The sequence below is a fragment of the Hemibagrus wyckioides genome, linkage group LG01, assembly GCF_019097595.1.
Source record: "Hemibagrus wyckioides isolate EC202008001 linkage group LG01, SWU_Hwy_1.0, whole genome shotgun sequence".
NCBI lineage: Eukaryota > Metazoa > Chordata > Actinopteri > Siluriformes > Bagridae > Hemibagrus > Hemibagrus wyckioides.
In genome coordinates, this window is record NC_080710.1 from 1,910,645 (window position 1) to 1,928,279 (window position 17,635).

Below are 17,635 nucleotides of genomic sequence, written 5' to 3' on the forward strand. Positions count from 1 at the left end.
AAGAGGAAAAATCCCACTGTTGTTCACTGTCACAAAAACAATCATCCAGCTCTCCTCATGGTTGAAGAAATAAAGAGGCTGACCAGATTCTAATCCTAGTCTAATCCTGATGCCTTCACTTAACTAGCACTTAACTCTTTCTATATGATTCCATTGGTAAAGCTCCCAGGTGTATCCTGTTTAACAAGGTTAACAAGGAGTAGGCGGCGGATTACAGCCTGTACCCGCCTGGCGATGTGTCTGATCCCATTTAAACTCTGACTGGATCTTCTCCTCCTGCTAATAACCTCCGTATTTATTTCTTATCAATTGGCAGATAAAGCTTTCCGTGAAGTTTGGCATCACTGCTCACTTTTTAGTCTTCTGTAGGACCTGAGAGCAGAAAAGTGCCGTATTTTATCAAGACCATCTCCTAAACCTTGGAAACTGCTGATCCTGTAAAGATTTTGGCGTCTTCTCTCCATCCATCACGGTTTATTTATGGGTCATTCGTTGGTAAATTTTTCCTTTTTCCTTTTTTTTTTCCTTCCTGCAAAGAAGTATTTATCACATAACTGCTTTGCTCTTGCCAGGTTCTGAGATGCACACAAAGCGTAAAGAGAGTGAGGATGCTAACAGAGGCTCCTAATTCCAGGCCACGGTCGAAGTGTCGCTTAAACATTTATCATTTCAGCTCCGCTGTCATCCGAACCGACGCGCTTCCATTTTTCAAACCAGTCTTAGCGTAGCGGCGGAGTGCAGTGTCCTCGCTTCACGCTCCTCACTGCCAGGGAATTGTTCAAAGGCCACTCAAAGTGTTTGAACCGCTCTAAACGTGTAGCCTCAGCTTCCTGCTTGTGTTTCTTGCGGTTTCCTCCATATGAGCCGCTCTCTGTTTTCTGAGGCTAGGCGGCGAGTTTCGCCTGACAGTTTGACTCCTCGTCACACAGGACCGTTTGTTGCAGGAGGACGACTTGTCAAAAACGTAGAGGAGAAGGTTTTGTGTGTTTTTTTTTTCCCGTCCTCATCAGGCCGAGTGAAGCGGCTGTCACCGTCGCCATCAATAATTTCAGACGTGTATTGGTGAAATATTCAGCTCCTGTAAAACCGGCGAGCGTACCAAGGAAATGTTTTGACAAACTCGTCTTTTGTGGCTCTTTGTGAAAGATTGACAGTCGCAGTGAGCTGTGATATCACATGCGTGGACAAATTAACTTTTTAGTAGCTAGCTCAGGAAAGCCTCTAACGTACCACACCATCCCTTGCTTTCGACTTGGAGCGCTACGTGACCAGGATGAACACATGGTCATAATAATAATAATAAAAATAATAATAATAAATAACTATCTGTATTAATGTAAACATTAAAGAGTATTTGGTCAATTTTTTCACCTTTTCTTATAAAGTGTTTCTGCTTCCTGATGGAAAGTCTTGTGGCCAGTGGAGAAATATTAATGTGCTCATTCTTTCGGTTAGTGTTTATATCCTAAATCTCTCAAACAGTCGTGTGAACAATATGAGGATTAACTGTCCATCACATAGAGGTCTGATTTGGAGAACAGGTTTTACTGACACCTCACTTCTACTGTGTGTGTCTTTTGTAAACCTTTGGATTTGTCTGTTTCTGCTATGAAAACAGACATATGCGCTCTTATTCTTGGTAAAATATCATCCAGTGTTAATGTATTAAAAGCTCCTATGTAAGATCTGTGTGGAAATTACAGCACGTGATTATGGACAACAAATTCTGGATAAATGAATTAATAATTTATGATAAATTATTTTACAGTTCTTATTTTATTTTATTTTATTTTTTTAGATCATTTGATTTCTATTTCACTTTTTTTCTCTGTAATCCACTCTCAGCATGATCACGTTTTAGAGTTATTGTTCCTGACGTGAGTATAATGAGCCAAAAGAGCAACGATGAAGATGAAATGTTTTCCACAGTTACAGGAATGATTAAAGGTAAAATAAGTAGTGTTTACTGTTAATGAGCCTGTGTTGTGTGTGTGTGTGTGTGTGTCTGATCCTGGAGCTTAGATGTTACTGAGGAGAACATCACCACTTATAAGGCTCTGTGTGTGTGTGTGTGTGTTGTGGCTGGAAAAGCTGCTCTGTGTGTGTGTGTGTGTTTCCCGGCAGCAGGTAAATGACAGTGTACACACTGCACTACATCAACACCTCAAATCACACCGTGTCACGTGCAGTTGTCTGAACTGTACCACACTGACAGCCGTGTTTCTGCCCCGCGGTCACTGTTCACTCAGATTCCCCTCATTATCTCCTCACAAACTTGTGGGCAGTGGTAGCTCAAGTGGTTAAGGCTCTGGGTCACTGGTCCAGTTCAAGCCCCAGCACTGCCAAGCTGCCACTGTTGGGCCCTTGAGCAAGGCCCCCAACCCACCCTGCTCCAGGGGTACTGCATCATGGCTCTGACCCCAACCCCTATGGATGGGATATGTTAAGAAAAGAATTTCACTGTGCAGTAATGTATATATGCCAAACAATGACTATAGAAAACTACAGATTTGTGTCAGGCTCCTACACACTGGAGACTCTTTCCATATGCTCCCTTTAAAGTAATCATCACCATATAAGCGTTTGTGAACAAGCTGTTGCTATAGAAACAATAACATGTCTGAGTAGTGCTTTAACATAAACCTGCTGTTCTAGAGAATTAATCAACATCCTGATCCACCAATCAGAGTCCAGAACTCATCAGTGCTGCAGAATAACGAAGTTTAATGTCAGTTCAGAGTTGAACTAAAAACTTCTCTTCCGACAACAAACTCTTTCTGTCTTAAGTTATAAACTGTGTGTTTGTGTTTATTCCTATATTTCTTCCTCATTGAGTGAGGTAAATTAATTAGCGTGACATTTTTCGGAGCTCTGGTGTGAATTGGTTTATTGGATGTTTAAACTGTGTCTCACACTCGGGCCCTGAATCCCATCTGTTCAAAAGTATGTTTATTTTAAAGATATGAGGAATATTTGCCACATGGTTCTCATTTGTTTGCAGTTCATCCAAGTTGGCTAAATGCAGACTCTTTTTTTTTTTTTTTTTTTTTTTTTTTTTTTTATTGACTGGAAAAATAATTTAGAGTTGGCAAACAGAGCCGTAGCAGTCAATCTGGCGTGTTGCATTTGTTACGAGTGCTGTGAATAAATTCAGGGTACGGGAAGCTGGAACAGCCCCCGGGTTCCCCACTTACTGCTTCTCTTCTCCCACCTGGAAAGCTTCTTAAGCAAAAAAAAAATCCAGGCTAATAAAACGTGTAGATCTTGTAAAAGCTCTGAGACCAGACACAGCAGATCCTCTGTGTTCAGGAGGACAAACGTGGGAAGCTGCAGGACTCTGGGAGTAATGTCCAGGGGTTGAAGGGGTGAAAATGGTGTTTGGGTCGAACCGCAGTTGCTTATTTGTCGTTTCTTGTTGAATGATGGTGATAAGCTGTTTTGTTTTGTTTTGTTTATTTATTTATTTATTTTCATTTTTGACTTAAAGAGAGAGTCTGATGAGGGAATGACCCATGTAGGTGTCTGTGGAGATGGAATGTCTCCATGGAGATAATACCCTGGTCTCTGTGGAGATGGAACCCCTTCCTCATGGAGATGGAACCCCTTCCTCATGGAGATGGAGCAACTTCTTCATGGTGATGGAACGTCCATCTCCATAGAGATGGAACCCCTACCTCATGGAGACGGAACCCATGCCTCATGGAGCTGGAATGATGTTTCCATGTAGATGAAATGATGTCTCCTCGGAGATGGAATCCTGGCCTGATACCGGCAGTCCTCAATGTCCATTTTACCTGGAGAGATGGATTCAAGTCTCCATGGAGTTGGAACCCTGGTCTCTGTGGAGATGGATTCATGTGTCCATTGAGATGGAACCCCTTCCTTATGGAGATGGAACAACTTCCTGATGGTGATGGAATGATGTCTCCATGGAGATGGAACCCTGATCTCCATGGAGATGGAACCCCTTCCTCATGGTGATGGAACTTCCATCTCCATAGAGATGGAACCCCTACCTCATGGAGACGGAACCCATGCCTCATGGAGCTGGAATGATGTCTCCATGGAGATGAAATGATGTCTCTAAGGAGATGGAACCCCAATCCTTCATGGAGATGGAATCCTGGCCTGATCCTGGCAGTGCTCAATATCCATTTTATCTGGAGGTCTCTGTGGCCTTGCTGAGAGAAATACGAGTACATGGAAACTTCACAAACCAAATCTGATATGAACTGAGAGGTTTTATAGCCCTTTATATAATCCTGAACAGGACTTCGGAGACACAGACGCTTTACGGTTCTTGTAGGAGAAGCTTCACAGGTCTACTGTTCTCATTTTCTTCAGAACTCCCAGAACCTTCTACATGTGGAAGAAGTTCCATCAGACTGGCTCGTGTCCTCCTGGCCTGCTAGTCTGTAATCATGTCATCAGCGTTCTCTTTGGAGATGGGAAAGTTAATTGTAGGCTGCTGTGTGAGGTGATTGTGCAGATGAATGCGCTGTGCTAGCACGACACGTACGGACATGACACCGAGAGCTAGCGGGTTGCTTTTCTCGACACTCGTTTGTGATGATAGTTACATCATTTCCAGCAGCTTCAGTTCCCGAATGCTAATGTTAACAGCAATTCTGGAAAAGCCTCCACGTGACAGGACGGTAATTACACGGTGGCTTTAAACGCTTTCGAATGTTCACTGTTAGCATACTGCATCTGATCAAGTGCCTCAAGCGAACACGCGTTTATTATTTACTGTAAAGTCTCTCTCTCTCTTGTGTTCTGTTGCTCATTTTTCTGCATTTTTGAGTTGCTTTTCTTTTAAACATCATGTTTTTAATGTTAGCATCAACTCTGACCCTGAACATCGCTGCATTCAGAGCTGGACTGATTTCATGGATAGGTTTTTTTGCAGAGGATGAATGGCTTCAGCTTTTTATCTATTTATCTATTTTATCTTTTTCATTTCTTTTTTCCTTTTCCTTCTATGCTCCTACTTTTCCACACTCTTTCTTTTTCTTCTTCTTCTTTTCTTCTTTCATTGTTATCTGCTTTTTTTCTTCAGTCTTGTATGCTCTGTGTTTCTTTATTTTCTTTTTCCATTTTTATTTGTTTGTTTATGTTGTTCAGCTTACAATTAAACTCTCATATAAAATAAAAAAATAAGCCTCGAAAAAATACACACATTGTGAGAAGACACAACTGTGGAGCTCTGGAACCCTGAACGTTCTCCTGCTCAATAGAAGAGAGATGGAAGAGGTTGGAGAGTCTCAGCATGCACACTGTAGATCAATATCACCACCTCAGATGAAATCTTCTCCCGTGTAATAACTCGTCATCCTGCAGAGCGTCCCACTGTAACATGCACACCTTCCTTTCAGGTTCCTACAGGGTTCCTACAGGTTCCTACAGGGTTCCTACAGGGTTATGTATGGAGCTATTCAGCTGTTTATCAACCTTGTCCTCTTACACACCAGATTTATGCTACTGATTTTATCTTTCTTCAGCGCTGCAGCACATAAACAAATTGGCATTGTGTACTAATGGAGACGAGGCTCGCGTAAGAGGAGTAATAGCTGTGGACTTGCACTGACTGATGAGTGAAGAGCTTCATGAAAGAAGGACTTTAATCTGTTTTTATTATTGTTGTAAATTATAGCCGGTGGCTAGCATAGCGCCTGCTTCAGGAATTCATGAATTTTAAAAGGACACATGATGGTCATGCACAGAGATGAAAACTTAGGCAGGACCTAATCTTCGCCTCATCTGTCTCTCAGGTGACCTCTGAGTCGCCGGGTTCTCACCCTCGCACTAGCGGGAAACACAACCGAGTTGTCAGGAGCGAGGCATTTTATTGGAATTGTGATTGTTTTCATAACACTGTCTCAAGGTGACTTTGTTCCCAGGCTCGGATTATCAGCATGAATAATTTAGTGGGACAGTATCCGTGATCTTTGCCATCGGAATCATCGCCTGTGTTGGTGTTCAATCCGATTGTAGATTCCCAAACTGAATTCCGAGCAGCATTAGTAATCGGAATAATAACAATAGTATCGAGTCGTTTTCATATCTGTACTGGGATTTTTTTATATTCAAAGCGGGTGTGGCCTTATGTATTTGTTTTGTTGGAACAAAAGTGCATTTGTTCAGTTGGAATAATTTATTCATATTTATGCATTTTATTTCCACTGTATTTCTCTTGCACCAAATTTCTTTGTAGTGCGACATGAATTCATCTTCTCCTGGATCTGTAACTTGTGTAACTGCTTTCCATCTTGAAGTGTTCGAGTTCATGGACGTCGAGGCTCGATTCTGGTCCTGTGTAGCAGATGTGGTCCCTTTTGAGGTCATGGGAAATGAAATGTGTACCAGCATTCCGAAGCTCTGCTGCAGCCGTGCCAGTGGTTGGCGAATGCATCTCGTTTGCTTGTCCAGCTGCCTATATAAACTGCACACTTGTGCCTGGAATTGTTCCACATCTTCCCCCTACCTTGTTCTCCGTCGTCACTAATAAAATGCAGCTGTTGCCTAGTCTTCATATGAACCGTGTTACTGGAGGACGGTGCAGTCTCACAGGCCCAGGCACTGGTGTTTATGTGCAACGTCAAGATGAATAGCTGAACTTAGCATTCCCTGAAACATTCCAGTCAAATCCTTTCTTGACCTCAAATCAAAGGCTACAGCACTGTCCTGTTTCATCACTTCAGAAGAGAGGAGAAGTGAGGCAGCTGTTGTATATTTCCCTTTCCTTGTCAGTTCTCAGGAAGCACTGGGGTTTTGCCTTTTACACCGACCGGTTTGTAGATCCGAGATGCACCAAATCGAGAACTTCTCAATTCCTCAACTGGAAACACCTGAAGAACTCATCATGTAGCTCCATTTATGCCATCTATTACATCACGTGCTATTTCTAATGCTAGGCAAGGATAAAGTACAGGAAGAAACCCAATCAGTGCTCTGTCTCTGCTTATTGTTTATCTGTTACCTTCTGATTCAGCTTCACTTATCCCATGTGTTTATGTATTTAGGACTGTCTTGCATCCTTAATGATAAAGTGTCATTGATTATGCACTTGTCAGCCTCTCTTTCTTTCCCTCATTAGCATAAACCCATCTGTCCTGAAGAATCTGGAAAATTACAGCTTTACCGCTGACTAACAAAGTGCTGACTCTGGAGTCTCCTTCCATAGGTGTTCAGTTATAAACGTTTCCTTATACAAAGCTTTCCACCATGTGTCTACTAAATAAACCTGTTATTGAAGCTGTTCTAGAAAATTAATCAACACTGTCGACCAGTCCAGTGTCATCTTACATCCAGACAAAGTTAAAACCCAAGGTCGTTATCATCATGCACAGATTGTTTTCTTTACGATCTCCTACATGATGTAAAGCTTCAGAATGCAGCACCCATAATTAACCTTTAGAACATTAGCATGGCGCGGGCGTTTTAGCCATCTCTTTAGAGATTTAAACGGCACGACCTCATATCCAACTCTTGTCTCCAGTCACCTCTGTCGTCCTGCAAACTGCAACTACTAGTGCTCTGGGATTTCTGGCAATAAAAGCATGTCATGTCCTGCTTCCTGCAGTCTCCGTCTGCACAGTGGGTGGGGAAGGGTATCTATTAATATCCCTGCCATGCTTACACTCTCTCTCTCTCTCTCTCTCACACGTTCATTCTCTTCTCTGGATGTTTTGCAGCTAACTAAAGTGTGTGTCCTTGCTAAAGTCCCCACTGTTGATGGAGTGAGTAATGTGAGAGAGTGGGTTCTTCCTGGATGAAGCTGTAGAAGCTAAGTGATAAATATTCCCTGAGCAATGACAGAGAAGAAATCACTCACAGACCTGAAGCTGACTTGATCTTAAACTTGTCCTGATTATAGCTTTCACAGACAAGCAGAAGAGGTTGAACGTACGGCCCTGGTGGCTCGAGGTGAACCCTCTCTCGCTCGTCCTCGGAGCTGTTGTTTGCCCGAGCGATCATTTTACGGCAGGCTGAGCAGAGAGATCATAAAAATGCAGACACCGTCCTCAGTCCTCGTCCTCCAGACTGCCCCAGACGAGCTCCTCTCTCTTCACCCAGCGGGGGGAAAAAAAAACTTTAAGGACACAATCACCTCAGCTATCAGCGTCTGGAGAATATATGCTGTGTAAGGAACAAGGGTGGTGGGGGGTACAAGTCGCTGTGGTGGGGTTTATTTGATAATTTTCCTCTAACATGGACAATTCCTCTTATATCACAGCAGTTTGCACCATCTTATCCTCCAGACCAGCACAGACCATTAAGGACACACTCTTGCTCCATCCTACAGCGAGTGGAGAAGCCGGGGAGATCAGATGGATTCTCAGTATTAGGGCTTCTGGATGAAGTGGGAGTTGTGTGTGTGTGTGTGTGTGTGTGTGTGTGTGTGGTTTTTTTTTTTTATCTCCTCGGGCCATGTTGGCAATTAGTCTGAGGGTTCAGCCCTGGTTTCTTGGCGGCTGTCCCCAGTGCAGGAGCGCTAATGGAGGTGCTTGAGCTGTGGTGAAAAATTCCTCCTTGTCCACGTGCCAATAACGGTCGAATCACGGCTAGAATTTAAAGACAGGACGGAGTGAGGAATCGCCCGGCAGCTACTTCCTGTCTCCAGTCCTGTCACCTCAGCTCTTGACAGGTGACTCAATGATGGTGAATATTTCACCACCTGACAGTAGGAGGAGATGGTCCTTCAGGTATTTAAATATTGATATCCTTTTTTGACTTAAGGTGATGGAACACCTTCCAGTTTGTTTGTTCTAGAGAAAGTCTGAGGTGGCTTTCTGATTCTGTTGGATTTTCTTCAGCTTTATGTTTATTTATGAAGCAAAGATCCTGGGGTGCTGTCATGTGGCTCAGCATGCTTTATTCCTCTTATAACACGACAATTTGCCAACACTCTCAATTTGAACCATCGTAGTTTTTACCCATTTACAGTTGCTTTAGATGTTCCACAAAACCAAGATCTCACTTACCTCTGACTGTTACAAAGCGCTGACACTGGAGACTCCTTCCACACCAAACTTTGAAATATGGATCTTCTGCCATACAAATCCACATGGGTGAGTTAGTGCTGTAGACACTACTGAAGTATTTATGATGCTGATGTTCCTCTGCTGGTTCTGGTTCTGAGCAGGTTGACAATGAGAAGAATAAATCAACTTCACTGCAGCACTATAAACACAACTCAACATTTTCCTGAAGCCATATTTGAATGTTTTTGGAGAATAAACCTACGGCGTTTTTAAAACTCTTAAATCAACAGGAAGTTCATTCCAGTCACGTGAAAAGAAAATGCAAATTGTCCATAAACACTATCATTTTAAACTCATCCCTGCTTCACAATCCCTAATAGCTTTGAACACACACAGATGCAGAATCCATCAAATGCACTAATGTGCCTCGTAAGTGGCTTGAGTAAAAATACACAGCTATCTTTTGTGTGTGTTTTTGTTTAACACCGCATTATCCTGCACTAGGAAATGGAAAGCAATGAAAATAATCACCGTTTTCTTTAAACCGCAATTATTGAGATAAGCTGACTAACACCCAGTGGCTTATTAAAGCTGAAACTTTGGGAGTTTGTCGTTTTCTTTCTGAGCTTTAGCACTTCACCTTCACTACGAAACAAACCTTTTTCTTCTTATTATTATTTTTTGAGATGATGAAGGCCAAAGTTTAATGGAGGGAATCTCAGCCGGAGAAATGTAGAAATAATTCCAGTCTAGATTTGTTTTGTGAGTATTATTTAAATTTGATGTGAGTCATGATGTGAGAATTTTTGTCCAGATCTAACAAGCGGCATTCCGAGTGGCAGCCATTCCCATTTGGGAAAATGTGTATATATCTCCTTGTTTAGTTTGATATAATCTTAATTGTTTTGTCCTCAGTTTAAAGTCATGTAAACCTCCTGGTCTGTAGCGTGAATGCACAGTGTTGTCTCACTGCCTGCCTCGCTGCATGAGTCACTCCGCCGTCTCGGGCAGTTTTCCCCACATCTGGGCCTCCGTGCCTCGAAGGGATCGGCCTGTCGCCCCTCCTCCATGCCCCTGGGACAATGTGCCTCCTTTTAGCGCTGTCATGTGCCGCTTATTAAAGTAAAACACGGCCACAGTGTGACAACAGACCCACCATTATGTCCATCACTCGGCCTCTCGCACTGTAAGCAACTCTAATTATGTCCTTTTATTAGGCGCCATGCCGTGCATCATGTCCGCGGCTCCTCCAGTGTCATCTGTGTCAATAGATTTGGATAATCACATGGCTGCACGCACAGATGTTCACTGACCGTGAGCATGTGACATTTTCCAACACTAAACCTCTGTATGGCTGTCTGCATTGTTTGCCATGTGTATCACAACTACAGAGTTCGACTTGCTTTAAATAACCACATTTGTGTTTGTGGAGTAGAAACATTGTGTGTTTCTGTGGCTCCCTGTGCTTCTTCCCAAGAGACTCGCGCTTTTCTGACAGCTGATAAACTGCATAGAGTGTTAGCGCAGACAGACACGGAGAATGTACGAGGCCCTGAGGCCAAACACCACCGAATTAGCGCTAATTTAGCCACCCGAGCAGCCTAGTCCCAGATGCACCAGAGCCTCCTTTTCTTCTCTGAGAACATCGGCAGATGTGAGACAGAAGCCACCTCTTCTGTTTGCTGTTGGTCCACAGCTTTAGTACTTCATCTCCATCCACCAGATTATCTCCAAAAGAAGACGAGAGCGATGAAAGTTGTTCAGTTCTTGTCCATCCATTCAGCAGCCTCTATCTACCTCTCCTGTCATTTATCCATCTTTTTAAACACCTTTCACTTCAAATATCCATCTGGCCAAAGTTCTCTCCATCTATCCATTAATCAAGTGCTTCCAATCATTCCAAAATCCATCCATTTGTTCAAACGAAAACAAATATTTAAGCATCTGTTCATCCATCTCTTCATCCAAATCTCAGTACATACATTTCAGGTATGTCTTTATCCATACTTGTGTGTTCATCTGTCCATCGGCCCACCTCAGATTTTTCGTTGACCTCCTGCCAAGGCAATTTTTAGATCATCATCTCAGTAGTTGTGTCTCTGGCTCTTCTGTGTTCTTTTGACTTTTACCGGGTATTAGCAGTTTTGTCACCAGCGTCTAATAGCAGGATTCTTGTTGACGTTTCTTTTCTGGCCCTGAACGCCGTGACCTTTGATCTTCTGTACAAAGCAATTAGTGTACTTCTGAGTGTCCTGAAATGGCCGCCGGTCTGCAACGGAGCTCGGCACTCTACGCTGTCACCAAGCATTGTCCTTGGTGCGATCATCGCTGGCACTCGCTGTGTGTGTGTGTTCTCAAACCCTGCTCTTTATATAATGTTTTGTTTTTGACCTGCTTGCTTTCTGTGTTGGAAAAACGACGCTCCATCGCGCCACCACCGAGACGACAAACACACCTTCCAGCGTCAACACCAGACATCATCCGGAGCGACTCGGGTGCCAGACGCTTTCTTTACCTTTTATTATTCCCGAGCATGGCATTGACTCTCACTGTGTATAAAGCACTTTGTCTTTTGTTGGATCTTTATTTATTTATTTATTTATTTATTTATTTTTGTCTGTGTTTTTCCATGAGATGTAGTCACCCAACCTTTAAGTGGGGAAAAAATTGCATTGCTTTGCCAGTTTTAAAGAAGCAGAATGTGCCTGAGGCAGGTGTTCAGATTTTACACTTGGATCAACATTGTATGGTTCATTTGGTTTTCTGCAGTGTCTTCCAAGGTCACGTGACCCCTGAGGAAGTGGTTTTGACCAACGTGGACCCAGTGAGGAGAGATGGTTTTAAACGAGGCCTCAGAATGAGAAACATAGAGATTTGCAGTTGACGGCCTTTTTTTCTCAGAACATCCGACCAACCATATTTGATCCTCTTTCATGTTGGATCTGTAAGCAGCCTTGATTGATGTGTAGAAATCAGGAATATATTTCTTCTTAAGACCCAGTAAAAATCCATGTTTTTCAGTAAGGGTGAAATAGTAAGATTCAATCAATCATGGATGTCATTAAACATTTAATTAATCTTCGGTTGACGTCATGGCCGTGAAACTCACACTAGTCTCCTGGATCTGTTCTTTATAACGTTATTAAATTTGAATTGAAGAGCTAGTTACATGAATTAGCTATGTGCGTTCATTGAGCGGGAGAAGGGAAGGTTATATTTCTGTACAGCTGTGAGTAGCGTACCTGTTTGTTTTCATTACATCCGGTGATCAGTTATGTGAAGGTGGTTCATCATGACCCTACTGTGTGAGGGCTGTTGGTTTCACTCCCCCAATGTTATCAGGAGACATGTTTTTTCTTTCCTACCCCATGTTTGCTGCTAATGATGAAGTTTTCACGCTGCTTTTGTATCAAAGATGTTTTTCTCCGAGCGCTGTTTGCAGTCTGCTGTGCTTGGGTGAAATATTTCCAGATCGCTCTTGTTTCCTGTCTTTCAGTCATTAGTTCAACAACACATGACATTATGTTGTGTTTGTCACCTGGTGCATTTTTTTTATTTTTATGTATTTATTTTTTTTTGCGCACTATTAGCTTGTATCCGTGCTCGATTACGAAGAAGTAGAGAAGGTTGTTTCTCTCTGAGTGTGCTGTAATGAATCACCTCCTGCAGGTTTGTGACTGACCGGCTGGAGGTTTAGACACATGCTGTTTGTACAGGCTCCGATTCCCAGCAATTCATTTAAGTCTGATCTTCCTCTATCCGCTCTCCAGGCCAGGCTTTGATCCTGCAGATTTTTGCTAAGATGGAGATGCTACGTGGCCCCGCCAGATTTGTGGGTCAGTCTTTAATAATGCTGAGTCTGGCATGCCGACTCATCGTAGCGTTCATACACAAACATCTGGAGCTGAGCTCATCTGTTATTCAGATTCTGTAACACAGTGCTGCTTCTGCTTCAACCTGATTGGTCAGGAGCCACCGCCTTGTCCCGAGCCTGAGAGTGGTCTTGTGTTCTTCTGATCCTCATGTAGCATAAATAATATTGTGACCAAAACCACAGTTGCCTCCAATTTTCATTCATTTTTTGATATTTTGATATTTCTGTGAATTATTCCCCCTTCGATGTATCTCTATCTAACAGGACTTCCTGTTGGTGTTGTCTTGTATTCCCTAAGTGTGTGCTAGCATTTCCAGAACATTGACTCACTCTCTTTACTATTCTAGAGTACTCACACTTATATCCCTTTCCTTTTCTACCTGTTACAGGTATCTGTTTCACTCCAGCCTCAGGTGTTTTTACAGATAAGTGAACGTTGATCTCAGGGATGCGTCGGTGCAGATACCGAGATCGGATATTGATCCTAAATTGTGTTTAGTTACTCACATTGATAATCAACACCGTCATATGATAGCAGGTGATACTGCAGGTCATGCCAGTGAACAGGTGACAGGAAGGGACAGGGATCTGGGAATATTTCACCATTAATGATTAGATACAAAGCAAGTAACCTGATTAAAAAACATCCAACAAAAAGGATTTTTCTTCTGGAAAGAAAAATCGCCACAGTTAAATAAAACATGGATGAATGCTGAGAGTGGTGGATTCTGGCCATGTGGTCATCCAGATTTGTCTTCCTCTGCTGCACTCTACAAACAGCCTGGCTATGTTTTTTTTTTCTTTCATTTCGTCCACTTCCTAGGGTTCCAGAGCTGAGCAGTTAATCTTGACGAAGCGCCAGTGCTTGGTTCTCGTCCTTGCTTGTGGCGGTGCATCACATTGTGAGTTTACCCCACCTGCCTCAAGCTGAGCGGCTCTCCACCTGTCTTACCCCCAACGTCCTGATTATCCAGCACGGCTCCCAAAAAAACCCTCCCTGGAACATCTCTCTCCAGCAGTGCTCCATGTTCACAGCCTCCTCTTGACAGCCTCATTTCTCAGAGCCGTGCCCCAAAGGCTGAGCTGCTGTGCTGCCTGCTGCTTCGGAGACTTCACTTCCTGCCCAGAACAAACAGGACTATCCAAATAAATATGGCAGGGTTTTACTGGGAGTGAGGCGTTCTCATTGACATACCTCATCACGCAGGGGCTTTTTGGTCTTTCGGTATTTCAGGCCATCATTTTCTGTTCCAACAAGTTTTTAATTCAAAATGTTGTTGAAATGTCTTGGGGTGGTGAGTAGAGATAACGGTATGTTCGCCTTTCTGAGAAAACATCATCCGACAAGTCAAGCCTCTTTGTTACGCTACTGCCGCAAAATGTCGTAGTCGGAAAAAAAATCCCCTACAGCTGATCGACATCCGACCTGGATCTGCTCGATGCTGCTTTCTCGATCATGTGCATGTGTTATTCTTCATACACCTAAGGTCATTTTACAAAGTTCGTAGCACAAATTAGCTTGGAAAAGAGAGCTGAACTAGAAGCTAGTTTTCATATATCATTTTATTGTTTTGTTCTCTCTGGTCAGATTAATGATTAGGCTTACTAACAAAAAAAAAAGTAAGCAGTGCAAACAGAATGTTTACAAATGCTTTAATGATCACACCACCTTATAGAATGACCTCATAGCCATCACCCCCCTCTACCTAAAAACTGTTACCACAGGGGGGAAGTGATTTAGGAGTAAGAAGAAGACTCTTCTCGTAGAGTTTGCCCAGTCAAGTAAACACTGTACCTGAGACATGCTGAAGGCAGAAATCTAATTTTCCAAACCAAAGCCATGATGACTAGTTAACAAGCACTCGTAGGAAAACAGCAGCAATTCTGTTGCCTTGTAAAATTGTTCATGTGATTTTTATTACTCGTCCTCTTGGCACTTGTCTTTTTTTTTTTTTCCTCTGCCCTCTGTTTTTGTATGAGCAGAGTGAGAAAATGTACCCTTCAACTCTAGGCCACTTGAGATCTAAGAGAACACCGTGTCCTGCTTCCCAGAAGTTTATGTTCATGGTCAAGGGTGCAGAGAACAAGGGTTCTGGAAGATGGAGGTATTATAAAACTGATCCATGTAGCAGAAGAGGGCTTTATAGCTGGACATTTTTATAGTCTGGAGATCTATCTGTCTGTCTGTCTCTCTGTCTATCTATCTGGCCAGCTTGAGATATGGATGGATGGATGGATGGATGGATGGACAGACAGTTGACCAAAGAATCAATAAGAAAGCAGAAACGTTGATTCCGCTCCATTTCAAACCCATTCATCCAACCGTAAATAAATAAATGGACAATTGCCCATGTTTGACCATCCTCACTCGTCTGCCTGTCCACTTCTTCATTCCTTCCTTTCACCTTTCTGCCTGCTACAAAACTCTGTCTATCTGTCTATCTATCATGAGGTTGTCACTGATTGACAGATGAGAGGTTGAAAATAATAAGATGGTTCTCCACTTCATCTATTCATTCATCTATTGCATCTGTCCATCATTCAATCTCTATATTCATATGTTTTGACCATCTGTTTATCCATCCATCCATCCATCTCATCACTTCTAGGTAGAGAATCTCAGCTGACTCAGCTGAAACATTCATCTATCCATCAGTCTCACCCTTGTATCCATCCATCCACCCGTGTATCTATTTATACACCATTAATGTAATTTCTCCATCTATTCTTCCCTGGATTACTACCCTGGATCTCCATCCATCCCTTTCTCCTTTTATTCCTTTCTCCATCCATCTTTCCATCCATCCATCCATATATCCCTTTATCCCTCTCTCCCTCCCCCCATCTCTATGTGGTTTGTGGTGAGCTCAAGCAGCTGTTCAACAGCATGACCTCGGCGTGTAATTTAATATTTTGTGACTGCTGTTTATGATGAAATGAAAACACTAGAACTCTTTTAGGTATAAAGGTAGGCCTTAATGGAAACCACTGACAGTAGTGTGTGTGTGTGTGTGTGTGTGTGTTTGTGTGCACTAAATACCTCTGTCCCCTGGGAGCTGCTGTATATTTCAGTGCAGGGCTCAGGTTGCTCTAATGCCTTATGAGAGAGAGCAGATATCTGGAATGCAGCTGGGGTAGTTTACACCAACACTCCTGCGTGTGTGTGTGTGTGTGTGTGTGTGTGTGCGTGCGTGCATTCTGAAATGCTAATTCACCCCGGATGCCTTGAGTGTGAGTGTAATAATTTGCCTCATGCTTTCATCAATATTTAACTCCATTGAGTTCAGAGACTTTAATGTGTTTCTGGTGTTATTGTGGGTTTTTTTGTGGGGGTTTATTTGGGGGGTAAACACTTAGGCTAATGTCTCAGTGACCTGATTTAAACTTCTGATGTTTGCTAGCATGTGGAAAGGAGTCTTGAATTCCACACGTACGACACAGAGGTGAAGAATCTTCAGGTGGATCCTTTGCCCGGTGATTATACAGCATTTCGAAAATCCTTCTGATAAATTCTCTTGTTTTTCTCTTCCTTCTGGATGAACGGAACTCACATGAGCAGTATTGCACAGGAAACTTTTAATTGTCATGTGAAAGCTTTTTTTTTTTTTTAATCCTGACTTATTTCCGTTCTCCCAGTTTTTTCACTAATGATTCACGGAGGTTCCCAGAAGCGGCTGCTTGTTTTGCATCAGGCCGAGTTTACGAGCTCTCTCTGCCTGGACTAATGACGGGGTTAATCAGTGGCTGATTGTCTCCTTCTTGCATGATTGAATTTATTTATATATATTTTACTTTTCCCCTGGCGGTCTGGCTTCCTCCCAAAGCCGCCTGCTGTAAACAGTTCTGCTAAACGAAGGGAAAATGAAGCTGAGTCATGTAAGGTGAAGCTCCTCCAGGGATTATCTCCAGTCTTATTTGTGTTTGCGAACTCATCTGACCTTTTCTGCTGCTTGGACTGCTGATGAAAGATGGTGTTAAAGGCTGAAGAGTAAATCCACCATGCACTTTAATACCACAGCAGTCCTGGCTTCGGGAAAATTCTGACATGAGCAGATGTGCCAACGTCACAGGAAGTAAGTCTCCAAACCAGGAGGGGGCAGCAGTCTGTCTGTCAAGATAAAGATGAACAGAAAAAACTGAAAGATTCAGGATTGTGTGTTAAATCATGTTAAAGTTACAGCTAGCAGATCCTACAGAACATAACTCCATGTTCCTGCTACCATCTGACAAACCACGAATCCACAGACCTCAGACCAATCCTCTCCTGCATTGTTGTTTCTTCAGTACACGGCTCACTTTAGCCCAATAGAAAGAAATAATCCAGATCTTGTCATTTACAAGCTTTCAGTAAATGTGTACAAAGAAAAGGAAGTAGCAGAGATTGTAAGCTCTTTCAGTTACAATATATTGCCAAAAGTATTGGGACGTCTGCCTTTACATGCACATGAATGTAATATGGAGTTGTCCCACACTTTGCAGCTATAACAGCTTCAACTCTTCTGGGAAGGCTTTCCACAAGGTTTAGGAGTGTGTTTATGGGAATTTTTGACCGTTCCTCTAGAAGCACATTTGTGAGGTCAGGCACTGATGTTGGATGAGAAGGTCTGGCTCACAGTCTCCACTCTAATTCATCCCAAAGGTGTTCTATGGGGTTGAGGTCAGGATTCTGTGCAGGTCAGTCAAGTTCCTCCACACCAAACTCACTCATCCATGTCTTTATGGACCTTGCTTTGGTCACTGGTGTGCAGTCATGTTGGAACAGGAAGGGGTCATCCCC

At 42.8% G+C, this 17,635-nt stretch overlaps 1 protein-coding gene across 2 annotated transcripts in view; it reads left to right on the forward strand.

Moving 5' to 3' along the window:
• The window catches only part of cdkal1 (CDK5 regulatory subunit associated protein 1-like 1), a 240,396-nt gene that overhangs the window by 35,861 nt on the left and 186,900 nt on the right, over positions 1-17,635 (forward strand). Inside the window, exon 1 of one of the 2 annotated variants that reach the window (XM_058389925.1) lies at positions 16,032-16,089. The exons of the other annotated variant lie outside the window; for it this stretch is intronic. Coding sequence (XP_058245908.1) covers positions 16,062-16,089 — 28 coding nt within the window. The 5' untranslated portion in view covers positions 16,032-16,061. Of the gene's footprint in view, positions 1-16,031; positions 16,090-17,635 lie in introns of those variants that run through there. 2 annotated transcript variants of the gene reach the window in all.